The sequence below is a fragment of the Paralichthys olivaceus genome, chromosome 10, assembly GCF_024713975.1.
Source record: "Paralichthys olivaceus isolate ysfri-2021 chromosome 10, ASM2471397v2, whole genome shotgun sequence".
NCBI classification, from domain to species: domain Eukaryota; kingdom Metazoa; phylum Chordata; class Actinopteri; order Pleuronectiformes; family Paralichthyidae; genus Paralichthys; species Paralichthys olivaceus.
The window spans coordinates 225,926-251,396 of record NC_091102.1 but is presented as its reverse complement, the minus strand read 5'-3'; the positions used below and the strand labels follow the sequence as shown (position 1 = coordinate 251,396).

General features: G+C 44.2%; 1 protein-coding gene across 2 annotated transcripts in view; it reads right to left on the bottom strand.

Annotated features, from left to right (window-relative positions):
* The window catches only part of LOC109642081 (titin-like), a 165,684-nt gene that overhangs the window by 71,424 nt on the left and 68,789 nt on the right, over positions 1-25,471 (bottom strand). Inside the window, exons 85-138 of one of the 2 annotated variants that reach the window (XM_069532619.1) lie at positions 25,282-25,332; positions 24,470-24,868; positions 24,002-24,280; positions 23,174-23,443; positions 22,954-23,093; positions 22,596-22,722; positions 22,185-22,451; positions 21,810-22,076; positions 21,217-21,480; positions 20,546-20,685; positions 20,327-20,453; positions 19,977-20,243; positions 19,580-19,846; positions 19,225-19,491; positions 18,945-19,084; positions 18,744-18,870; positions 17,866-18,008; positions 16,065-16,188; positions 15,675-15,941; positions 14,984-15,081; positions 14,730-14,898; positions 14,299-14,568; positions 13,930-14,196; positions 13,572-13,850; positions 12,299-12,707; positions 10,971-11,095; positions 10,615-10,881; positions 10,254-10,523; positions 9,880-10,179; positions 9,491-9,793; positions 9,212-9,399; positions 8,992-9,106; positions 8,431-8,718; positions 8,122-8,273; positions 7,739-7,886; positions 7,466-7,643; positions 6,940-7,061; positions 6,391-6,678; positions 5,902-6,198; positions 5,623-5,809; positions 5,401-5,516; positions 4,935-5,234; positions 4,504-4,803; positions 4,164-4,269; positions 3,853-4,049; positions 3,382-3,690; positions 3,012-3,290; positions 2,507-2,806; positions 1,916-2,218; positions 1,612-1,808; positions 1,347-1,530; positions 812-1,114; positions 326-625; positions 116-234 (exon numbers count right to left, since the gene is read on the bottom strand). In XM_069532619.1, the coding sequence (XP_069388720.1) occupies positions 116-234; positions 326-625; positions 812-1,114; positions 1,347-1,530; positions 1,612-1,808; positions 1,916-2,218; positions 2,507-2,806; positions 3,012-3,290; positions 3,382-3,690; positions 3,853-4,049; positions 4,164-4,269; positions 4,504-4,803; positions 4,935-5,234; positions 5,401-5,516; positions 5,623-5,809; positions 5,902-6,198; positions 6,391-6,678; positions 6,940-7,061; positions 7,466-7,643; positions 7,739-7,886; positions 8,122-8,273; positions 8,431-8,718; positions 8,992-9,106; positions 9,212-9,399; positions 9,491-9,793; positions 9,880-10,179; positions 10,254-10,523; positions 10,615-10,881; positions 10,971-11,095; positions 12,299-12,707; positions 13,572-13,850; positions 13,930-14,196; positions 14,299-14,568; positions 14,730-14,898; positions 14,984-15,081; positions 15,675-15,941; positions 16,065-16,188; positions 17,866-18,008; positions 18,744-18,870; positions 18,945-19,084; positions 19,225-19,491; positions 19,580-19,846; positions 19,977-20,243; positions 20,327-20,453; positions 20,546-20,685; positions 21,217-21,480; positions 21,810-22,076; positions 22,185-22,451; positions 22,596-22,722; positions 22,954-23,093; positions 23,174-23,443; positions 24,002-24,280; positions 24,470-24,868; positions 25,282-25,332 (11,966 nt within the window). The remainder of the gene's footprint in view (positions 1-115; positions 235-325; positions 626-811; positions 1,115-1,346; positions 1,531-1,611; positions 1,809-1,915; positions 2,219-2,506; positions 2,807-3,011; positions 3,291-3,381; positions 3,691-3,852; positions 4,050-4,163; positions 4,270-4,503; positions 4,804-4,934; positions 5,235-5,400; positions 5,517-5,622; positions 5,810-5,901; positions 6,199-6,390; positions 6,679-6,939; positions 7,062-7,465; positions 7,644-7,738; positions 7,887-8,121; positions 8,274-8,430; positions 8,719-8,991; positions 9,107-9,211; positions 9,400-9,490; positions 9,794-9,879; positions 10,180-10,253; positions 10,524-10,614; positions 10,882-10,970; positions 11,096-12,298; positions 12,708-13,571; positions 13,851-13,929; positions 14,197-14,298; positions 14,569-14,729; positions 14,899-14,983; positions 15,082-15,674; positions 15,942-16,064; positions 16,189-17,865; positions 18,009-18,743; positions 18,871-18,944; positions 19,085-19,224; positions 19,492-19,579; positions 19,847-19,976; positions 20,244-20,326; positions 20,454-20,545; positions 20,686-21,216; positions 21,481-21,809; positions 22,077-22,184; positions 22,452-22,595; positions 22,723-22,953; positions 23,094-23,173; positions 23,444-24,001; positions 24,281-24,469; positions 24,869-25,281; positions 25,333-25,471) is intronic. The other variant, XM_069532620.1, reaches the window with a different exon arrangement.

Sequence of the window (25,471 nt, the reverse complement as noted above, 5' to 3'; positions counted from 1 at the left end):
AGATCAGATGTTGACATCAAACCCTGAAGATTTATGTTTCTCCAGACAACAGAGAAGAGATCAACACTTCAAGCAAATGTGATCTGAGAATCATGTCTGTGTAAAGTTTCTGCACCTTTTCCAAATGGTATCCCAGGATGTCTCCTCCGCCGTTGTACAGCGGCGGCTTCCATGCCACAATGACGGAATTCTTCCCGGTGTCTACGATCCATGGCATGGGGGGACCAGGAGGCACTGAGGGGGAGAAGAGACATTAACTGAGCGTACGTCAAATGATAAAAAAAATATTCCTCCATTCCTCAAACGTCGCATGATAAAAACGTACGGATGGCGTCCATGGTGAGGATACGTTCCGTGGGCTCACTGAAGGGCCCAGGGCCGGCCAGGTTCTCGGCACACACTCTGAAGATGTAGGTGAGTCCCTCCATCAGGCCCCTGACCTTCACCTCCAGAGAGTTGAGGAGGGCGTGGTTCACTCTGGTCCAGTGTTTGCTGTTCACCTCCTTCCTCTCGATCCAGTAGCCCAGGATCGGGCTGCCATTGTCCTTCGGCTCGTGCCAGGATATGTGGGCGGAGCTCGCTGTCACCTCGTGGACTCGTGGTGTGTTGGGAGCATCGGGAGGATCTGAGGGGGAGGACACAACGTGAGGGGGGATTTCAAATAATTTGTTAATTATAAAAAATCTGTTACTATCAAAAAGCTATTGGATTTTAGGAAACAATAAAAAACATCATATTCATTTTTACGTGGTTTTATGTTCATGTGTTTCTTCTCTGATGTAAGCTTTCTGATTTGGATGTTTTTACTTACTGAACTGGTTCTTGGCGACCAGCGGCTCAGAGATGCACGGTGGTCCGCAGCCATACTTGTTCTCAGCAGTGACTCTGAAGATGTACTCTTTTCCTTCGATGAGTTTGGTGATGGGGTAGCTGGTTCCCTTCAGCGTGGAGGTGACGGTGATCCAATCGCTCTCGTCGTTCTTGTTGTCCCTCTTCTCCAGGATATAGTTCAGAATCTCGCTACCGCCGTCATCTTCAGGTGCCTCCCAGTTACAGATGACTGACGTGTTTCTGATGTCATCGAAGGTGAAGTTGATTGGAGCACCGGGTTTGTCTGTGTCAGGTCAACATAAATAAAGTTAAGATTCTGAACTTTCTGTGGATTTAATTTCAGTTCATCTCAATTAGATTTTTACAAATCACCATTCAATATACATACATGTATATAAAATATATAAAGTGGAAGAGCCACTTGTTTCTGGTCAAGATTAAACATTTTAAAATAAGAGACTCATCTGTATTTTGTGAAAATATTAAATAAATAAACAAATAAACTTCAGTCGTACCGAGGACGTTGACGATGCAGGTTGCCGTGGCGACGCCGTGAGTGTTCTCCACCTTTATGGTGTAGTTTCCGTGGTCAACTCTGGCGGCATCGCGGATCATCAGTGCAGACTGACCCTTCTTGGTCTGATCCAGACCCAGACGCTCACGCAGTGGAGACACAAACACCTGCTCTGGTTCTGGAACCTTTATTGGCAAAAGTCAAATTTTTAATTCTTAAATCTTAAACACGTTGCGACTTTTGGATGTCTCTGTGACAACTCTGACCTTGGCCTTTGTCTTCTTCTTCCTCACCACAGGAACAAACGTTTTGGTTGGCTCTTTGGTGACATCCTCGTCATTCCTCATCCAGGTGACTTTAGGATAAGGGGACCCAGAGATGAAGGCGTCGATACGGATCTCCTCGTTCTTCTTGATGCTCAAACCAGACTGTACACGGGCGTGGAGGGTGACCTTTGGTTTTTCTGAAAATTAAATTAGAGTTTAAAATTTTGGCAAATTCTTATCTAATGTTTGGAGCTAAAAAACATTTTTTGATTTCAAGAAATAAAATGTTTGCAGTATTTCGTACCAACGGGATCTGCGGCCTTGATGAGCTGCGTGCTACGTGAAGGCTCGCTGACTCCAGCTGCGTTTTCAGCTCGGACCCTGAACTGATACTCCATATCCTCCGTCAGGCCTGTCACCACATAGGTCAAACTGGGGACCAGGCTCGGGGTGACTCTCTCGTAGCGGTCACCATCCTTCTCCATCTTCTCCACAATGTAGCCCTGGATGGGACAGCCACCGTCGTAGTCCGGAGCCTTCCACTTGACAGTGATGGACTTGGATGTTGGGTCATGAGCCTCTACCTGGATGGGCGGATCTGGTTTCTCTGTAGAATCAACATTAGACAGAAAATAAATATCTGAACTCATCTACTACAATCACAATTATTTTGGTTTAATCCTGTTGATCTGAAAACGCATCTCTCGTGATGACAAAAATCGTTTGCATTGATTTGAAGACACTGACATTTTGGGAAATTATCCGTTGATTATAACAAGACAAGAGTCTTTTGGTTGGGTAAAGTTGTACTTGAACTAAAAGCTAATATCAGGATGCTGACATGCTCTCGATGACATCACAGATCAGTGGTTTGACATTATTGATCTAAACTTACGTTTGATTTCCTCTGTGATGACGGGGTTGCGTAGCTCCAGATATTCTCCAGCTCCGACCTTGTTGACAGCCTTCACTCTGAAGTAGTACTCACAGTTGATGTACAGGTCTTTGACTGAGCACGTCAGGTTGTTCTCTCCTGACATCACAGGCATATACGTCTTCTTGGAGGCCTCACGGCGCTCCAGGGTGTAGCTGATGATGGGCGTGCCGCCATCATCCTCTGGGGCTTCCCAGCTGATTTTGCAGGAGTTCTTAGTGGTGTCGCTGGACGTGATGTCTTTACACTGACCGGGGAGTCCTGTGATTCAGGAGACAAGTTAAAGGACAAATCGTCAATGATTAACTAATTCTTACAAACATGAATTCAGTTCAACAACTGATCTGAACACCTGAAAAAGTGTTTGGACTTTTTTATAAGTTAACTATTAACTATACAAGTTTAAGACACATGAACAAATGTGTGTTTTAGTTCTGCAGCACTTTTCATAATTATGACAACGTACCGATGACTTTGACATTTATGGTTCCGGTTGCAGTTCCCAGACTGTTCTCTAGTGTGATGGCGTAAGCACCGGCATCAGCACGTGTGCACTTGAGCAGCTCCAGGTGAGCACTGTTCATCTCTACTGTCATTGAGAGACGGTCATCGGCCTTACACTCTAATGTGTCCTTCTGCCACACCATCTTGGGGGTTGGAATTGCCCTGTAGGGGATGTTCAGGTGCAGCTTCTCACCCTCAACCACAACCATGTCCTGTGCCTCCAAATCCATAGTTGGAGCACCTTGAGATGAGGGGACAGAATTATTGTTCAGGGTTCATTTTGAGAGTTCCATTTTTCCTTTCTCAATAAACTGAGAAGTGCGGATACTTACAGTCGGGATCTTTGGTGGAGACCTTGTCCGAGATCTCAGATGGATCACTAACTCCGACAGAGTTGATGGCACGGACTCTGATGACATACTTCTTCTCAGGTTTAATACCATCGTCAATCCTGAACTTGAGCTCTTTGATGGGTCTGTTGTTGACTCGGAGCCACTTCAGTTCCGGACGTGCCTCCGCCACCTCCACATGGTAGCCAGTAATCGGGCAGCCGCCATCTTTGACAGGAGGCTTCCAGGTGACATTGATGTGCTCCCTGCTGGCGTCAGGGACAGCAACTTCAAGAGGAGGAGACGGGGCACCTGGAGAGAGAAGAAGTCGGTTCACACATCTGACATGTTTTCTGATTAATACTGATGCTACTGGATAAATGATTTGACCAATCAACAATCAAAAGAAAATTACTTCCAACTAGAATCTGTTTTAGTCAAGAACACACAAGTTCCTATGAATAAATCTCTTACTGGTTGGATCCTCGATGTTGAGAATCTCGGTGGGTTCGCTCGGATCTCCGACTCCGGCCTCATTCTCAGCTCTGACTTGGAACTGAACCTCCGACCCTTCGTCTACATCCGTCACCTTGAACTGAGTCTGTTTGTCTGCAGTCTTGCAGCATTTCAGCCAACGAGTTCCCAGCTTATCTTTCTTCTCAATCACGTACCTGAGAAACAAACGGTGAAGAGGGTTTACAGATGCTGGTTCTTTGCCTGTTCTTTAGGTCAGTTCATTGTCAGTGTCTCATGTGAATGTGGTTTAACAGTAGTTTGAGTCTTACTTGGTTATAGGTCGTCCACCATTGCTCTTGGGAGCTTCCCATTTCAGCTCCACGTGTCTCTTGGTGACCTCCACCACCGTCAGAGCGTAAGGAGGTCCAGGAGTGGCTGCAGAGAACATGACAAACATTAACAAACATTGTCTGGGTCACAACAACAAGAACATGTGGGGAACATTCAGGCTAGGGGTGGAGCCTGTAGAGCAGCAGGAGGCAGAACAAAGATCTGAAGGAAAGGTTCCAGAAAATGTCCAGAGATACTGACTCAGGCATTTGTGTTCTCTGTTCATCATGTCTGAAAGCAGCTTGAGAAACAAAAACACTGACACATAACTGAACTTACTGAATGTGTCTTTGGCGAGCACAGCGTCCTCCAGTTCACAGAATTCACTCGTCCCTATAGAATTCTCAGCAGCAACGCGGAACACATACAATGATCCTTCATTGAGAGGACTAACGGTGTACTTGAGTTCCTTGACGGTGGTGTCGACCGCCTGCCAAGCCTTCCGCCTCACGTCCCTCTTCTCTACCACATAGTTGGTGATGGGTGAGCCTCCATCACTGCTGGGAGCCTGCCACTTTAGGTCGGCATTGATCTTGGTGATGTTAGTCACCTCCAGCCACTGAGGAGCTGACGGAGGATCTGTGGAACAGAAAACAACCAGTGTTGACTCTCTATCTCTTATTGACTATTAGTGATCCTGCAACCTAAACCTTAATGGCCTTAATGATAAAACCCTGACAGCTTCACAGGTGGTGATGTTCTGAACTTACAGAGTCTCTCCTTGCAGACCACAGGGTCGCTGGGATCACTTGGTTCGCTCTCGCCGGCCTTGTTGACAGCCTTCACTCTGAAGGAGTACTCCTGCTTTTCCATCAAACCCTGCAGCTGGTGCTCAGTCTGAGGAACATCCTCTGCGATCCGGATCCACTCCTCACTTCCAGTCTTCTGGAATTCAATGACATAGCCTTCAATCTTGGCTCCACCATCATGTTCCGGCCGGGTCCACGCCAACAGGGCCGAGGTCTTGGCGATGTCCCTGATGACAGGTTTACCAGGAGCCCACGGTGGATCTGAAGAAGAGCATGATGTTATAATCCAACAGTTCCCAGTCCTGTTACTGCTGTTCCACGACTCCCTCCCAATCTTATTACTCTCATGATCTCCAGTTTAGTTTCATTTTCTATATTTCAAACTTCGGTTTTAGCAGAGTAACAGTTTGAAGGACATGTGACAAACCAATGGGATCTTTGATAAGGACAGGGTCGGTCTCCACGCTAGGATTTCCAGGTCCTGCCAGATTCTCAGCCAGAACACGGAAGCGGTACTTCTTCTTGGTGGGGAGTCCCTTCACCCTGCATTAGTACATGCCACAAAAATATGTTCATCACTGTTTCTTCACAAATAAAGATGTTTCACCTCCTTTTCATCATGACTCCTTTAATGAACTGTATGATTTACCTGAAGGTTGTGTCTTTGATGGGCAGTTTGTTGCATCTGATCCACTTGTCGCTCTCGGGATCGAACTTCTCGATCCAGTATCCGGTGATGGGACTGCCACCATCCTCATCAGGCTCGAACCAAGTCAGAGTCACAGCATCCTTAGCAATGTCAGAGGGAGTGACTCTGGTTGGAGAACCAGGAGGATCTGAACCAGGAGGAAAATCAAATCATATTTGTCATTGGTTCTTTACATTTTATCGATGATTTTTATCAATGAGTTAGATAACAGAAACTTACCGAACGAATACTTTGCAATGATTGGCACATGCTCTGCAGGAGCACCGATTCCATACTGGTTCTCAGCACTGACCCTGAAGATGTACTCCTTCATGGCTGTGAGCTTGCAGGCTTTGAACGTGGTGTGTTTTACGGTGGCCGACAGCTTCACCCACTCCTCTTTGTCCATCTGGCGACTCTCCACGATGTAGTTGGTGATGGCCGAGCCACCGTCGTCTCTGGGGGGGTTCCAGGCCATGAAGCACGACTCATTGGTGATCTCTGAGATATCGAAGGCCGCAGGAGGGCCAGGTTTATCTAAGGAGAAATGGACAAAAGGTCCAGGTTAGTGATTTTCAGAGGCAGAAACTTCTTTTGAAGTTGTTTGAGCTCAAACTTTAAATCTGTTTAGAGTTTGTGGTTCTTTTTCTTTAGAACAATGGTTGTGTTTCACTTCTGTACATGAGATAAAACAAAGGTCAAAGAATAAATAATGATTTGAGTCTGCACCAAGGATGTTGACATCAACGGTGGCAGTGGCGCGTCCACACGTGTTGACGGCCTCAATGATGTAGGTGGCAGTGTCTCCTCTCGTTGTGTCCACGATGGAGAGTTTGGAGTGTCCTGGCTGCGTGTCAATGGCGATGCGGTTGTCGGCTCTCAGGACATGGTCAGCCTTGGTCCACTTCACGCGGGGATCGGGTTTTCCTTTGACATCAGCAGGAAGCTCAATCTTGGTTCCGGCCCTCGCGGTCAGACCAGCGAGCAACTTCACGTCCAGCTGGATCTCTGGAGGTTCTGTTGGAGACATTAAAGAAAAAAATCTATTATTTTTATTGGTTACTGAATCTCATTACTTTAACTCCTGATCTTATATCTCTCTATTCCATCACTGCTCAGGATCATTGACCTCCAGATTCTGCTGCATTAACACATGATCCTGATTCTGTGACCCCTTGTAATCTTTTGATAAGAAGCCTCAGTTCTGTTCATCTCCAACAGCATCATCTGAAGAAAGATGAAGAATTATAGAGAATAAAGAAGCTCCAGACCACCCACCTCTAGCGTCCACAGCCTGGATCTCATCAGTCGCTCTGCAGGGTCGACTGGCACCAAGTTTGTTAAATGCTCTCACTCTGTAGGCGTACCACTGACCCTCAATCAGACCTGAGACCTGGAACCTGAGAGCACACACTTACAATTATACACAAACATATATACAACTTATACACAAATAAACACACGACAACATTTCTGCACAACGTCTATACAAATATACACACAACACTTATACAAAACTTGTGGACAAATATACACACAACATATATACACAACTTCTACACAACTTATGGACAAATATACACACAACAACACTTATACACAACTTCTATACTAATATACACATTACAACATATATACACAACTTCTACACAAATATACACACAAAACTTACACACAACTTATGGACAAATATACACACAACAACACTTATACACAACTTCTATACTAATATACACATAACAACATATATACACAACTTATGGACAAATATTAACACGACAACACTAATTCACAAAAGACGTACTTGAGCTCAGGGATGGGGTCACCACACGGTTCCCACTTATCGGTTCCACGCTGACACTTGTCAACAACATATCCTTTGAGGTGGGAACCGCCGTCGTACTTCGGAGGCTCCCAGGACAAGAAGATGCTCTTGCCGCTCTTGTCACGCCACTTCAGGTTCTCAGGAGGATCAGGAACGGCTGCAGAAACAAAAACATGTTGTTCATGAGATTCTTTATTACAAAACTGGAAAGAAAATGTCAGATCTCATGGAAACACATAAAGAATAACTCACTGGCAGGAGAAGAGACGTTAATGGGCTCGTCGATGTACGCCGGTTCACCGGCGCCGCACTTGTTACAGGCGATGACACTGAACAGATACTCCTTCCCTTCAATCACATCTGTCACCGTGTGCTCCAGGTCCAGGATGCCAGTCGCCACCTGGACATGTTTTTTTATATGTTAAAAATGTTTTAACGATGAACTTTGAACGTGACGTGGAAAGTGTGACATCATCAAGTGTGAGTGGGAATTGTTGGTGTGCTACAACTATGTTAAGTACCTTGAGATAATGTATATTAGGATTCTGTGCTGTACAAATACAATTGAATAAAAATGACATAATCACGGAGAGAAACGCTCTGTATGACATCATCACTGAGCTAAAGTGACGTACCTTGGCCCAGGTCTTGCGAGACACTTCTCTCTTCTCGATCTGATAGTGGGTAACGGGACTTCCTCCGTCGTGCTCTGGCACCTCCCACATCAGGTGGACGTGGTGACGTGTCACCTCAGCCACCTTGAAGTCCTTAGGAGCACTGGGGCATGCTGGGAAAAAGGTGAAGAAGAAATCATTTTGTTTAAGTAAATAAAATTCAAAGAGGAGATCAAGGACAAACTAACATAAGAAATGTATTTACTGTCATTACACATTAGGAGACACTGACTTTAATAATTCATAATAATTGAATGAATTTAATATTACCGATGACATTGACTTCAATCTCTCCGGACACAGAAGACACATCGTTCTCCAGCTGCAGTGCGTAGGTGCCTTTGTCTGGACGGACGCTCGGCATGACTGTCAGCTCCGTGAACGTGGGCTTCGTTACCATGGAGACACGTTCGTCTGCTGTGATCAGCTCCTTCTCTCCAAAGGTCCACTTGGCACTGGGTGTCGGGTATCCGGAGATCGGAACTCTGATGGTTAGAGGCTGAGGAACGATGACCTCTAAGCCGTTCCTGAAGGCACTGAGGTCAAAGCCTGGACCAACTGTTGAAAAAAAAACCATTCCAGATTTATGCCTCATTTAGAGAAGAGTGGGTTAAACATTTTGCTGCCATCCAGATGATGTTTGTTGTGAACATTGTAATTTTGTATAACTTCACTGAATCAATACCATTTAAATTTCTAACATTTTACATGAAATTGAAAATAAAGTCTGGTTGAATCAGGATTTAAACTCTTGGTTCTGCTGCTTGTTGAGACGACATCTATGAATACAGTTTTCTTTTTACTTATGTAGATGATTCATGATTCTCGTACCATGAGGGTTGTCAGCCAGCAGCGGTCCAAGCTTCTCGGCTGGATCTGAGAGGCCGGCGGCATTCTCAGCACAGACCCTGTAGAGATACTTCTGACCTGGTTTCAAACCAGACACCTGAGGAGAAAAGATCAACTTTGTTATGATGTTAACCTTCACATCAGCGCGTACAAAAACAATCAATCAGCATGTGTGAAGATGGTTGAGGAGATTGTGATGTACCCTGTAGGAAAGATCTTGACACAGTCTGGCGTTGCAGCGGAGCCACTTATCACTGCCTTCATCACATTTCTCAATGATGTAGCCAGTGATCATGCTACCACCATTGCTGGTGGGCGTCTCCCAGGTCAGTGTGACGGCTGAACTGATTTGGTCGCTGTAGTTCATGTTCTGTGGTGGACTCGGCCTCTCTGCAGCCAAAACACAAAGCATCCAATGAAACAAAGTTTTGGGTGTTTTACAGACATCAGGTTACAAACTGAACAGCTTGTGTTTACTCACCAATGGGATCCATGATCTTGACGGGGTTTGTGGCAGCGCTGGGTCTTCCGATGCCGGCCTTGTTCTCTGCTCGGACTCTGAAGATGTACTCTTTGTTCTCCACTACATCGTTCAGTGCAGCCGAACGGTCGACAGAGCTGCAGACCAGGGCTGCCTCCCACTTTACAGAGGTCCTGTCACGAAGCTCTATCACATAGGCGGTGATCTCAGAGCCACCATCAAATTTGGGAGGCTCCCAGGTGACGGTGGCACCGAACTTGTTCACGCTGGCCACGGTGACAGTCTCTGGAGCGTCAGGAACGTCTGATGAAAAAACATGTTAAGGATTCGATTTTGATAAACGTGTGAATACGCATTAAGACGAGCAGGAACCTTTGGTTGATACTCACCGAACTTGTTCTTGGCCTGAACAGGGTCCTCGGTGGCGAGAGTGGGTCCACTGCCGACTCTGTTTCTGGCAGAGACTCTGAACAGGTACATACTGTCCTTCTGGAGGCCGCCAACACAGTACTCTAGAGCATCAGCACGATCTGTTGCCAGAGTCCAGGTCTTACGCTTCACGTCGCGTCTTTCCACAACGTAAGCAATGATCTTGCTTCCACCATCGCTCTCAGGCTCCTCCCAGGCCAAACTGACCTCTCCATTAGCGGTGTCGACCACTCTCAGGTTCTTGACAGGTCCAGGGACGTCTGAAAACCATGTAACCATGTAAAAAAACATCCACAGACATACAACAGCATCATGAATCTGACCCCTGACTCACCAATCACATCCAGGTTGATGAACGCTTCGCCCTCGCCGTGCTTGTTCTTGATGAGCACTTTGTAGCGGCCCTGGTCCTCCTTGCTGGGGCTCTTCAAACGGAACTCGGTCTTGTCAGTGGAGGTGTCGATGTTCTGGACAGGCAGACTCGAGCCCTTAAAGAACCACTCAGCATCGGCACGAGGGTAAGCATCGTAGGGCACACTCATGAGGAAAGGTTTACCGGCGTCCGTCACCAGATTCTGGTCAGTGGTTTTGATCTTGGGAACAGCTGCAGAGGAAAAATTCATCTCGTTAATATACTTTGTCAATAAAAAGGCATCTTAAAGATTCTTTGGTGAAATGTTTCAGTGTTCACTCACCTGCCAGCTCCAGCTTGGCCTTGGCATCTTTGTCTTTGGCGACGATTCTGTACTCGCCCTGGTCTCGAGGTCTGATCTCACACACCTGCAGTCTGTGGACTTTACCCTCGCTGATCATCTGGTACTTGTCTCCCTGGACAATGATCATGTTGTTCCTCATCCACTTCACCTCCACTCTGTCCTTGTTCAGCTCCACCTCGAACACAATGTCCGAGCCCGGGGGTTCGAACACGTCCTGTGGTGGTCTGACGATCTCCACCGGCGTCTCTGTGGGAGAGAGAAAATAACATTGTCACACATAGAGACATGAAGATTTAACTTAGAGGTTTTTAAAAGAAGAGACTTGAAGACTTTACCTTCAACAAAGAGTCTGGCTCTGGTTCTTCTCTCGTCTATTCCACAAGCATATTCACATTCATCATCAGGTCTGCACACTTTGATGGTCAGTCTGCACACGTTTCCTTCTTTCTCCATGAGATATCTGAGAAACACAATAAAACTTCTTCATGAAACTGAACACAGACATAACTAACTCACGTGTGTGTGAGTTGTTTACAGGTAAATCTACTGTGATCTGAGCTGTGAACACAAACTAGAAATAAAGAAAATGACACGTCTTCCTCCTGTTGAGACACATCAGGTGGTGATAATGCACCTTGGCATTGGATGCATACCCCCAATAAAGTCAGTTGTCAATCATGACGTCTCAGAATGTTTTTACATCATCAATAACTAATTCAAACCAAACTGATCGGAGACACTTGATCAAACATCAGTGAGATAAGAACGAGCTGAAATGACAGAAACATTTTTGACAAACATTTAATTGACATCTACTTGGAGTTTTAGTTTGGTCCATGTCTCATCTGCTGACTTGTTGGCACCAAGTCCACTTTGGCCAAACTCCACAGTTTCTCCATCTCCCCAAGTCAAGAGTCTCGGTGTCGTCCTCGACAGCACTCTACCTTTCGAATCAATAACATCGCTCAGTCTGCATATTTCCACCTGCGCAATATCAACCGACTCCGTCCATCTCTCTCACCTAGCAGCACAGCTATACTTGTCAATGCACTCTTATTATTATTGCTACACTCTCCTCTGCAGTCTCCCTTATCAAACTCCTCCATAAACTCCATCTGGTTCCAAAATGCAGCTGAAAGATCATCTCCATCCATTGAACACATCACTCCTGTCCCCCAACAACTGCACTGGCTCCCTATTAAATACAGCATCGACTTCATGATCCTCCTCCTCAGTTTCAAGGCTCTCCACAACATGATCACCTCTCTGACCTCCTCCACAACTACACACCCACCCATACTCTCTTCCTCCTCCCTGCTCCTCACCACACCTCCTGCCCGGCTGTCTTCCATGTGGTCAAGAACCTTCCGCCGTGCAGCCTCTGGAACTCTCTCCCACAAGCCATCAGTGGACCTGACTCTCCCCCCACCTTCAAATCCTTTTTAACCCTGTTCTAACCCTAACCCTACTCACCTCTTTGAATTTATCTGATTAATTGTATTAGTCTGTTGTTGTGTATTGTTTGTATTCATGTCTGTTTTTATTGTTATGTATCTGTTTTATTTTATTATTCTTTGTATATGTAAGTTGTCCATAAATATAATGTATTATTATTTTATTAAAATTATAAAATCGTGTGAGAAATATGGTTTTATGTTGATACCTGGGTCCTTCTCGGATCTCGCGTCCATTCCTGTACCACTTGACTGCAGCCTTCTCTTTGCTCAGCTTGCAGCTGAACTCTGCATCCTCAAACTCTGTGATGGTCTGGTCTTTAAGCTGCATGGTGAAGTCCGTCGGCGCCTCGCTGATGATCAGCTCGGCCACACACTTATCGTCTCCAACCACAGCGCTGTACTCGCCCTCGTCATCCATGACGCAGTCCTTGATGGTCACCGTGTGTTTGAGGCCGTCGACTCTGTAGATGATGCGTTTGCTGAGCGTCAGCTCCTCGCCGGCCTTCATCCACCTCACCGTCACCTCGGGCCGGTTCACCTTACAGGTGAAGCTGATGGTCTTCTTCTCCTGGGTCTCGACGTCTTCGATGGGTTCCAGGAACTTCAGCTTCTCCTCTGAGGAGTCAGAGCGTGAAAACAAAGTCAGACAAAACAAGAGCGAAACAAAGACACAACAGTGCTTCAATAAAACTTTATTTGAGGATAAAGACGAGAAAGTGTTGATGTTAAACTAAACTCAGACACATTGTGGATGTTCACTCTTTTTAACAAGATGCAGAGAATTCATGCTGAGTTACGATGATTAAACAAAGTCATGGCTAAAATTTAAAGGTTCAGTGTGTAGAATTTAGTGACATCTAGTGGTGAAGTGTCATGTTGCAGCTGAACACCCCTCCCCTCCCCCTCTCCTTCAGAACATGAAGAAGAACCTGTGGCAGCTTCAGTCGTCATAAAAACTCAAAAGGTTTTAGTTTGTTCAGTCTGGACTCATGCAAAATACATGGCGGCCTCCGTAGAGAGGGTCCCCTCCATGTAAATATAAAGTATTTCAATATAAAGTATTTCAATACAAAGTATTTAAATATAAAGTATTTCAATATAAAGTATCTAAATATAAAGTAGTAAATATAAAGTATGTAAATATAAAGTATTTCAATATAAAGTATGTAAATATAAAGTATTTCAATATAAAGTATTTCAATATAAAGTATGTAAATATAAAGTATTTCAATATAAAGGGTATTTTCTGGGGTAAAGAAAACTACGATTCATATAATGTAGATGAAACAAACTAGTGAAAACATCATGAGGATTATTCTACGTTACATTTCTGCCGATAGATCCTTTCACCTGAACCTTACACACTGGAGCTTTAAGTAATTCGCTGAATAACCATTGGACAAAGATCAAACCTTGGTGTAGAATAGTTTAATAAAAACAACCATGTGGAATAAGGAGAGAGGAGCTTTCTGAGTTTACCTGCGACCTTGGCGCTGGCGGTGCACTTGGCCTGTTCTCCTCTGTGATTGGCCAGGCTGATGGTGTAAATGGCCTCGTCGCTCTTCTGAGCATCTCGGATCCTCAGAGACAGGACGTTGTCCCTCTGAGCCATCATGTACTTGCTGCTCTCAAATATGGTCTCCTCATTCTTCAACCACTTGGCCTTTGCTCCCTCCGTGTTCGTCTCACAATTGAACACGATCTCCGTTCCCTCCTTCACCTCTGTGTCTTTGATCGGCGTGATGATCCTCAGTTTTTCTGCAGCAAAGTAAAGTCTTGTTACATTCAAACCTTGGCTCAGTAAGAGCCATCAATAAAAAGAGAGGAAGATTCTTACCGATCACACACAGATCAGCTGAGGCTCTGACGCTGCCGATGTGAGCAACATAGCCGCCCTCGTCCTTCAGTTTGCAGTTTTTCACAATAAGAGCCCTTCTCTTTCCTTCACTGATGATATTGTACTTGTCCCCGGTCTCCACCTCCTTATCACCTCTGAACCATTTCACCTCGTGCGTTTCCTTAGAGACGGAGCAGGCGAACTCTGCTTTCTCACCCTCCACCACTTCCTGGTTCTGAGGACGAGCGATGAACTCAGCGGCCAGTTCTGAGGAGGGGGAGGACATGAGAAAGAAGATTAGTGGTTGTTTTGCTAATCTCAGTTTGTAGACGTCTCTCCTCTAACCGTCCTATTTTTCTGTTTTCTCACCATTCAGTTTGAGCGTGGCGGACGTCTTGACGGTCGGACTCAATCTGCAGTTGTAGTCGCCAGCGTCTTCCATCCTCAGATCCTGGATGATCAGGATCCTCTTGCGTCCATCCATGATCTGATCGTAGCGTCCTCCCTCTGGCAGCTCCTTGTCTCCTAGGTACCATGTGACCTCGGCACCAGCCTTTGACACTTCACAGATCATCTTCACGCTGTCTGTTTCCATTCCCTCCACGTTGGACAGGTTCTTGGTGAATCTGGCGGCCTCCTCTGTTAACGTGAAGACAAAGAGAAGATGAGCACTGCCCTGATTGTTGACTGTCAGGTGAATGTCTCAGCCTTTATCGTGTTTCCTCAGCAGAGAGCGGACATACTGTTTTGTGAAGTGAAAAGTTTGAAATATTCAACATAAAGAATAAATGGATCCTCACCGATGACAGTGAGCATGCCAGACGTCTTGGAGGTTCTGGCGTCACACTCGTACTCTGCCTCATCGTCGAACACAGACTTGTGGACGATGAGGATCCTCTGGACTCCCTTAGAAATGATCTCGTACTTCTTTCCTTTCCTGATCTCGCTGCCGTCCTTGAACCATCGCACCTGGCGTGAGAGAGAGGAGACGTCACCACCGTCGGATCATCAGCTGATCATCTGACACAAAGTGACTGATGGAGGCGGGTCTTACCTTGGCGGACTCGCGGGACACTTCACATTCAAACTTGGCAGATTCCTTCTCTTTGACCTCCACGTCCTGCAGAGGCTTCACAAACTCCACATGTGGAGCTGTCGACACAGACAACGTGATTAGGTCCGACAGACTCAAACTCGAACACCTGCTTTTTCTTTATTTACACAAATAATTTAAACTTTGAACTAAAATCCTGAACCTGTATCACTTTGTTTTCTTGGCAGGAACAAATTCTCCATACGGAGGCTAAAACAAGACACATGATGGAGCAGAGACCATGTGACTGTGGAGGCTGAAAACTGTAACGATATTAAACTTTGATCTATTTTATTTGAATAAATCATCCATTAGTAGTTTACTTTAAATAGTTTTATATAGTGGACAATTTGTATTTGTCTTAAGAGATGATACGTTTCTGAATGTTTTGTTTTACAGATTATTCTCGTGCACTGTAAAACACCAAAATTGAATATGTTTAGTATGGAAGACCAATCCTGCCCTGAACATAAATCTATGTAAAGAAATGACAAAAATGGAAAAATAAAAGCCTTTTAACAATTTTGTGATTTTAGTCTAACCTCAATGAAGATAAATAAGTGAATGTTAGAATAAATAAACTTGTTACAGGTTCTTTTTGAAAGTAAGTGAAGCTGTAGAAGCAAACGAATATAAAAAACTTGGTGCTTACGTGTGACCTCCAGGTAACAGGAAGTCTTAAACTCCTTGGCGTTACATGTGTACATCTTGGCGTCATCCGGAGAGCAGTTGTGGATGACCAGCGCCCTTTTGCGGCCATCAACGATCAGGTTGTACTTCTTGGTCTTCCTGATCTCTTGTCCTTCTCTGAACCACTGAACTTCTGCGTTCTCTCTGGAAACTTCACACTCAAGCGTGGTGGTCGCCTCCTCCTCCACCGTCTGATCCACCAGAGGCTTCGTGAATTCCACTGCCGGCTCTGAACACACACACACACACACACACACACACACACACACACACACACAGGACGTCAGCTGATAACCACTAACACAACTGTCTGAAATGCGCTCTGTGTCCACAGTGCGTTCAACCATCTCACCCCTGACTATGAGCTGAGCCTGAGTCTGGAAGTCTGTTGCGATGAGTTTGACCTCACCAGCCTCCGACAGCTTCACGTCTCTGACAGTCAGAGTGTGAACTCGACCCGCTGTCCGAGTCTTCACCTGCAGTCAAGAAGAAAAGAAAATTCACACTTAGACACCTATGTTGGAGATTGAGTCGATGTAATTAAGGCTGAACCATGAACCTGCCCAGGGGCCTCGAGCATCAGGGGCCTCGAGCATCAGCCATGAATATGGTTTCACAAAGTGTGAGAGAGCTCAGACTTTTAGTTTGTTCAGGGGCCAAAGATAACCTCCTCCTCCAGGCTTTAATGACCTGGAACCAGTCAAACTGAGGCTGTGAGATTTTAGAGGGGCTGTTGGAAGGACATGCTTTCTAATGAGAAGAGAAGGGGATCGAGATCAGAGCCCTGAGGAACTCCAGAGGGGAGGAGGTGGGCTGAGGAGGAGGAAGCATTCTCCCCCCACCCTGACAGAGAAGCTTCTGTTTTCCAAATAGGACTGAAACCAGTTTAGGGCATTTCCCTGGATCCCGACACATTTTTCGAGCCTCCTGATGAGCAGTTAATGATGAAACTCCGCGCTGACGTCTAAAAGAGTTCAAATATCTCCATCAAACCTTTGAAAGAGCTAATTTAGGGCTTTGGTTTCCTCTATTCCAGATTTAGAATCTAGAATCAATTGATTATTTAGTGAATAAAACATCCGAAAATATTGAAAAATAGTCAATGTTTATTTTGTTTGTTCATCGTCAAAAAATATAATATAAAAATATAAAACATTTATGCTTGAGAATTTTTTTTTCTATGAGTTAAACTTATGAGTTTCTACTTATTGATCAGAAATCAGCTGATTAATCATGTGTGATCTACTGGAGGCCACAACACTGTAAATAACTTTTGAATGTACAGCATGTGGAGTCCTCAGGGGCCTGGGGCCCCTCAGCGTTAACATGGCCATGATAACTTGTTGTAGTTGTTGTGGTGCCCCCTGCTGCTTGTTCTGGATAATGAATAAAACATGACGTTTTCACATGTTGACTCTTAAATTCAGTTTCATTCATTTTTATGTGAAACGCTGGATTAAATTGTTTTAGGAAAGTTTTATTTTTCAGACGTTCGTCTCAATCACCAGTTAAATATTAATGTTTGATCGTGTTTTGAGTTGAAAGTTGAAACTCGAAGCTGCTCATGAGTCTCGATGATAACAGCTGCTCTCCTATCTCTGGTTATTTTTAACTGCAGCCCTGTAAAAATTCTGCTTACCAAGGAATGTTCACAGTCAAAAACTTAACAGAAAAAAATAAGAATGAGGAAAATAAACTTGATTCTAAACACCTGAGGGTTTTTTTAACATGGTTTTGAAGTTAAAATAATATTTCAGTAAATTTTAGTAATAAATTTGTCTGAAGGAAACTAAACTTACTAAACCAAACACGAGTCTTTAAAAATCAGTAAAAATCCACAAACTGTAAAAAACATTGTGTTTCATTATGTGATGAATATTAATTTTCTGCAGTAAAATCAAAAAGATAAAACGATTTGAACGTTTGAATTAAACTGTTTTTGCGTGTATGACAGTTCTGACTTTCACTGTAAAACTTTCCAAAGTGAAAACAAGTTCTGTTATAACACAAAACGTACACACTGCAAACAAATCTCCACAAATGATCTTGTTCTTTTCGTTTGTTAAATGTGAGAAATGATTTAACTCTTTAAACACATTTTTAATAGACAAGGAAATAATAAACTAAAAGATTTATTTTCTAAAGGGACTCACGCGGTCGCTGGCCTCCATTTTCTTTCCTCCCAGGAGCCACTGCACCTCGATGCCTTCGTACGACAGCTCGCACTCGAAGGTCGCGGTCTCCCCGGCCGTCACCGTCACGTCTTTCAAAGGACGCGTGAGGCTGATGGAGCGAGCTAAGGAACAAGGAGACCTGGTTAATGGAAGCCGGACGGCCGGAGCTGGTCTGAGCTTTGTGAGACAGTTGAAGTGGTGTCACTGCTCGACCAATCAGAGAGCAGCGTCTCACTTTAGATAAAGACTGACGAGTCAAAAATAACTGCAGCAGCTGATTGGCTGAAGACAGACTCATGACACTGGTATGTGACGAGGTGTCATGGTTTTAAAAGTTGAAACAAAAAAATTGTTTGTCTAATAATGAAAGAATTTTGAAAATATTATGGATGTTTAAAAACTTTGAGATTAAATTATATTTTTCTTTTTGTAGTAGTGACATTATTATTCAGACGATTTAAACACAAGATTCAGATTTATATTTGAAAGAGAAAATGTCAAACAGATCTGACATTTTCTGTGAATGAGTGAAAACATTAATAAAACTTCATATACACAGAATATTTACAGTGGACAAAGACACAGACACAAAACGCTGCTTATATATATATATATATATGATTCACTGTATGAATGTGCGTGAATGGGTGAATGGAAAAACTGTAAAGTGCTTTGAGTGTCATCAAGACTAGAAAAGCTCAATAAATACAAACCAAACCATTTAAAAACTATATGATGATTTGCGTCATCATATAGTTTTTATATAAATATATATAAAATAAAATATACACAAATAGTATTTTTTTTTTCTATTTATAGAATTAGAGTTGACCATACAAAGAAGATAAATCTCTCACCTTTGACTCGCAGCTGAGCGTTGGATTTGGCATTGGCTGCACAGAAGTCGACGCCCCCTGCCATGTCCATACGAACGTTATAGAGGATCAACATGTGTTTGGTTCCCTCCTCTTTAATTTCAACGTCCTGAAACAGAACAAACTTTCATTCAAACTGTTTGTTGTGACGAGAGCTCAGTTCTAGGATGAAGTCGGACTCACGGGCGACTGGTGCAGAGCTTCTCCTTTCAGTTTCCAGTTCCCGTGGACGTCATCCTCTGAAATCTCTGTCTCAAACTTGGCTGTTTCCGTCTCTGTGACCTCCACACTGTACAGCGGACGTACCACCTTGATGTCGCGCTCTGCAGGAAAAAACATCAGTTTCACATCAGTCTTCACTACATCGAGCTCCACGGCCAAGAATCCTTCTCACTTCTGGAAATGTTAGAAATCACTGAATTTACTTCTGTGTACACAACAGATGTATTCATTCAATCCTTACCTTCAATGTTGAGGTTTGCTGTGGTTTTGTCGGAGCTGCAGTCGCAGGTGTATGATCCAATGTTTGCTTTCTCAGCCTTCCTGACCATCAGGATGCGTTTCTTTCCGTCGGTGCTGATTGCAATGTTTTTGGAGGGAGTGATCTCCTGTCCGTCCTTGAACCATTTGACGTCTGCGACTGCTTTACTTAGTTCACAGACCAGCTTCACCTCATCTTTCTCCACGGCCGTGTAGTTCTGCAGCTTGGTGGTGAAGTAGATGTCACCCTCTGCAGAGAAACCAGAGGATTTCATGTTAAAGATATTTTTTGTTAATCATCTTTGAAATGATCAATTCGATGAAGGTGGATGACTGACCGATGACAGTGAGCATGGCGGTCACGGTCTTGTCCATGGCCTCCACTTTGATCATGGACGTGTCGTCTATGGTGACCTCCTTGAAGGCCAGTGTGTGGATCTTTCCCTGATCCGACATGTGCACCACTTTGCTGGGATGAAGACGGATGTCATTTTTGTACCAAACTACAGAGACTTTTTCATGAGAGAGTTCGAAACTGAATTCAGCCGTTTCTCGCTCCTTCACTGTCACGTCCTTGATCGGTTTGACAAACTCCAGACGAATACCTGAAAAACATACACACACACTTTGGAAAGGAAACCTCAAACAAAGAAAAAGCGACATTTGTTTAAATGTATTTTATCAATTCTACTTAAGGACTGACCAGAGGAGTATTATATAAAAACATGGCTTTACCCTGTATGACCAGCTTGGCCGTCGTCCTCTTGTCCTCAGCCTCGAACGTGTACTTGGCCTCGTCGTCGTAGGCGGCAGATTGGATCAACAAAACATACATGTTTCCCTCCTGCATCATCTGGTACTTGTTATCGCTCTGCAGCTCCTGCGAGCCTTTCATCCAGCGGAAGCTCTTCGGCACCCTCGACACCTCCACCTCGAACCTTGCCTCATCCTTCTCGTAGACCTGAACGTCATTCAGCTGCGCCAGGAAGTTCAGAGGGAGTTCTGCAGGAAACAGTCGAGTTAGGATTACGGATCAGACTGTTGTGCATTCAGTTCACAGACCCATTTCTAGAAGCTTGGTTTACCTTTGACCTTCAGGTTGGCTGAACATTTAGCGTTGGCGGCAGCGTACGCCACCTCTCCGGTCATCGAGACTCTGCAGTTGTACAGGATCAGAGTGTGTTTGCCTCCCTCCTCGATGACATCAATGTCCTGTTAAATTCGATAACAAAGCCGCATCACAAATCCACATTCATGTACATTTCATATTGTCTCTAAATATAAATTGATGAGGTGGTGCTCACAGAGGAAGGACTGAGGACTTCTCCGTTCAGTTTCCACTGGCCGTGCACGTCGTCCTCTGAGATCTCCACCTCGAAACGAGCCGTCTCTCCGTCAAACAGCTCTACGCCATAAATCGGCCGTACGACCTTGATGTCACGAGCTGGTGGAGAAAAAAAAAAAGAAGTGAAAGTTGCATGAAACGAGATAAATGGATCAGGGCTGTGTTAAAAACGAAATCTCATTTTAATCAAACATTGATTTAGTGTCAGAATTTAAAAAATGTTGATATATAATCTTGAGTGAGTTCTTCTCCTCACAGGTTTTAGTTTTCTCTCCATGTAGTTTCCTGTCAGAGTGAGCGGTCGATGCTCCACCTAGGGTTGAAGCAGGAGCCACGAGCGGGCCGAGCTAGCTGGTTAGCATGCTAACTTCAATAGAAAGTGATAGAAGAGTCATCATGTGTCGTCGTTCAGTGAAGCGATACTAGTGCTAATCTTAGCTGATCGATGCTGATGCTAATGCTAATGTTAGCTCTGTAGGAAAACCTTCACTTTTTCTCTGCTACATTTTTATTTTTGTTTCTCAGAATCATTTTCTGCTTTTCTTCAAATTTTGTCCCAAACTCAATATTTCTCGTCTGAGACGATTTTGTGAAACGCAGACGGCTCAGAGCTGATGTTTGTGCGTTTACCTTCGATGCTGATGTTGGCCAAAGTTTTGTCGGTTCCACAGTCACATATGTATTTCCCTTTGTCGCTCGACTCCACTTTCTTCAGGACCAGAGACCTGCGAGTGCCCTCTGACCTCATCACCACCATCTTGGAGGTGATGATCTCCTTCTCCTCGTGATACCACATGACCGGGACGTCTTTGCTCAGTTCACAGTCCAGAGACACCTCGTCTTTCTCCGTGGCCGTGTAATCCTGCAGCTTCACCACAAAGACGGCGTCGCCCTCTGGAAGAGATCGACACACACAAGTTTCAGGACGACGCACAGGAAATTAGTTTTTGTTTTACAAGAACAATTCTGGTTTATGTCTTATTTTCAAAGTTATTGAGAAAAAGAAGCATGAAACAGAATCCGAACTTTAAATTAATCAATACTAAAAATAATCAAGTAAAGATAGATTCATAAAAAATTCAGAAAAGTGAGTAAGTAAATAAAACCAAAGTTGTAACAAAGCAGAAGAAGAGTTGAGTTATTTCTCAGAACATAGAATTATTCATGTTGAATAGTACAAGCAGACACAGTGAAGACAGTGAAGACAGAAGAGAAGTTGTTACCTATCACCGTCAGTTTAGCCATGGTGTAAAGTCCTTTGGCCTCTGCCTTTATCTGGCAGGTATCATCTAGAGTCAACGTCCTCATTTCTAGACTGTGTCTCTTTCCTTCCACATGTGTGAGAACCGACCGGCTCATGTGAAGTTTGACTTCGTTCCGGTACCAAACCACCGGCATGTTCTCGTGGCTCAGCTCGAGCTCAAAGGTTGCTGTTTTACCTTCTTTCACCGTTTGGTCCTGAAGCTGCTGCACAAACTTCAGCCTCGTGCCTAGAATACATCAGGTCAGTGCACAAACATGGCTGTTTGTTGCCGTCGCGACTGTACAAACATTTAATGACAACACGACGTGAAGCGTGTGTTCTGTCGGAAACTTACCTTCGACTGTCAGCTGAGCGCTGGACTTTTGTCCCAACACTTCGATGGTGTACTGAGCCTCGTCGTCAAACTCACAGCTGTTTATGATAAGCATGTGTTTCTTCCCATCATCTATTATTTCATATTTGGGGCTTGGGGTGACTATCTCCGCCCCCCTGAACCACATGACCTTTGGCACATCCTTGGTGATGGTGCATTCAAACTTAGCCTGTTTCTTTTCAGGCACTGAAACATCCTTCAGTTGATCAAGAAATCCCATTTCGATCTCTGGGAGGTGCGAATGATTCGGCCGTTATTCACAAACACACTTTTCTTACCTTCTGCTATTCCCTCATTTTCCAAGACTCACAAATGCAGCAACGAAGGACGCACAACAAGATGAGGTGACGTGTATCTGTTGCTGATTCATACCTTTGACAGTGAGCATGGCGCTGGTGACGGCATTCAGAGCCTGGTATGACACTTCGCCCGCCTGGTCCAGCTGGATGTTCTTCAGCGTCAGGAAACGTTTCCTGCCGTCACTTTTAATGTCGCACGTCTGAAAAACAACGGCCACACAAACACCAGCTGATGACAAAACATGTTTTTAATTAAATAAACTTCACTTCTCAAATGAATCTCATTAAAAATATGAATTAAATTAAAATAAAGAAAGCAGATCAATTCAGAGCACCTCAGTGACGCACCCACTGAACCATCAGAAATATTAACGTTTGTTTTTATTGAGTATTTTTGCTCAAAGAAGCTGAAGCAGTTTTTTTCCTCTCACCGGGGATCTGATCAACACTTGTCCTCTCAGCTTCCATTCTCCAGCCACGTCTTCCTCAGATATCTCAGTGTCAAAGTTTGCCTCCTCCTTCTCCACTACCTCCACGCTGGCGAGCGGCTTCAGGACCTCCGCCTCACGCTCTGAAATCAAACAAACACAATTTACATGTTTGGACTCAACTTGTGGACTCAGTGATTTTTCCTCAGAGTTTCACACCGACCTCCCAGTGTAAGCTTGGCTGTGTATCTGCGATCCTCCACCTCGATGGTGTAGTCTGACACATCCTCGGGCTGACAGTTGTTGACAGTCAGAGTCATGTCCTTTCCGTCTTTGTTGATCTCAACCTTGTCAGAAGGTGCGAGCTCGTCATCGCCCTTGAACCACTTCCAGTTGGGCGTGTCCTTAAACAGCTCACACTTGAACGTGGCCTTAGCCTTTGGTTTGACGTGCTGGTCTCTCAGAGGCTTCACCAGCCAGTCTTTGATTATTTCTGATGACACATGTCACATGGTTATTAACATATTTTTAATCTTGAAACTTTTACTTTAGCATGCACATCTACACATCTACACATCTGCTGCACTTGTGTCTGTCCTGGGAGAGGGATCCCACACGTGTCTCTGAGGTTTCTACGTTATTTGTTTTCCCTGTTAAAAGGGTTTTCGGTAGTTTTTCCTGACTGTTGTTGAGTTAAGAACACAGGACGTCACACTGTGTTAAACTCTATGAGACAAATTATGATTTGTGAATATGGGCTATACAAATCAAATTTGATTGATTGATTCATGAATCTTGAAAATAAAATCTTGACGACAGCAGATCATTCTGTTTCTCTGGTTTAAAATCAATATAATAAATATTCTTATTGTGTATTATTCCCAGGCCACTGAGCTAAACCACTATATAAATAGGTGTAATGTATATAAAATATAATCCCGCGGGCGACGCTGAGCTATTTCATTCTTTAAGTAACTTTTATAAACTTTCCTTGAGAAACTCTGAAGCTGATTCAGTCTGAACGATGACGAGCGCTCTCTGTACTTCTTACCGATCACTTTCACGATGGTTGTCGTCTTGACGTCCTCCTGTCCGTCCACCTCACATGTGTAGGCGCCGGCGTCGTCGTCGGTGGCATTCTGAATGGTCACAGCGTGCTGCATACCGATGATATTAACGGCCACTTTCCCGGCCTGTTTCTTGAGGGGAGCGCCGTTACGTTTCCAGACGACATCTCGCTCTTTGTTCAGCTCACAGGTCAGATACATGGGCTGACCTTTCATACACGTCGTCTCTGGTTCTAGCTCTTTCAACCATTTCACAGGAAGCTCTGTTTACACAGATCAACTCTTTTAAACACTCTTATTTACATTCAGGGAAATTATGTAATGCTCAGAAGTTCACTGTCATCAGTACCTGAGTGAATGACGCTTACCAAAATCGTATTTTTAGTATTTGAGTTAAATTAGTTTCTAATGTTGAGACATTTGTGTTAAATAAAAAAAACTCAGTGGTTTACCTTCAACGATGAGCTTGGCTGTGCACGTTATTTCTTTGCCGGCGTTCTTGGCCACACAGCTGTATTCACCAGTGTCGGACAGCTGAACATCAATAATGTTCAACTTGCGATCTTTGCCGTCAGAGGTGAACTTGTGTTTGGGGCCTTCACGCAGGTTGCTGCCGTCTTTCATCCAGGAAGTGATGGCAGTGGAAGGTGAGACCTCACACTCAAAGACAGCTGACGAGCCGATGGACTCTGCTTCCTGCAACACAATGTCCTGAAGCTTCTTGATGAACTTCAGAGGGACGGCTTTCAGCTTGAACCCTCCGAAGGGATCCTCTGGAGGGGATGGACCTTTTCCACCAGGCCTCAGGCCGCGGCCCCGCCCACCGTCACCAGGTGATGGCGTCTGTCTCGCTGCAACATCAGATACAAAAACTTATCATGTTTGTTTAGGACAAGGGGAGATGTTGGACTCTTTGGATGTTTTTAAGATCTTGTTCCTATCGTATATTTGATGTCACTTTAGAAAAATCAGAGAAACATGATCTAAGATTGTGTTCAGACTAAGAATCATACAAAGCTTCAGAGAAGAGCCTCAAAACTCAAAGACAACAAAACAACTAACTACACAAACATCACACACAGATAAAGATAACACAAGTAACTGTAAAGTTAGAAAACATCTGTGTGTTTATGGAAACACGTCATATGATGTAAAGTAAGATTAAAGATTTACACAATAAACAACGTACACTTTTACGACAGTTATGGAACAGGTGCTTAAAACACAAAGACCATAAACCGTTAGTATGTGAGTTTGTTCTCACCACCGAATCCTCGGCCTCTGCCTTTCGCTGGCTCCTCTGATGGTTTTCCATCTGGACAAGAAAGAGTAAGATGAGTTTTATGTTTCTCCGTTAACTTAAATATTCCAGAGGAAACCAAGAGAAAGATTTACACAACCACAAACAGATAAATGAAACACTGCCATAATGAGAGGACCTCACACAAATAGAA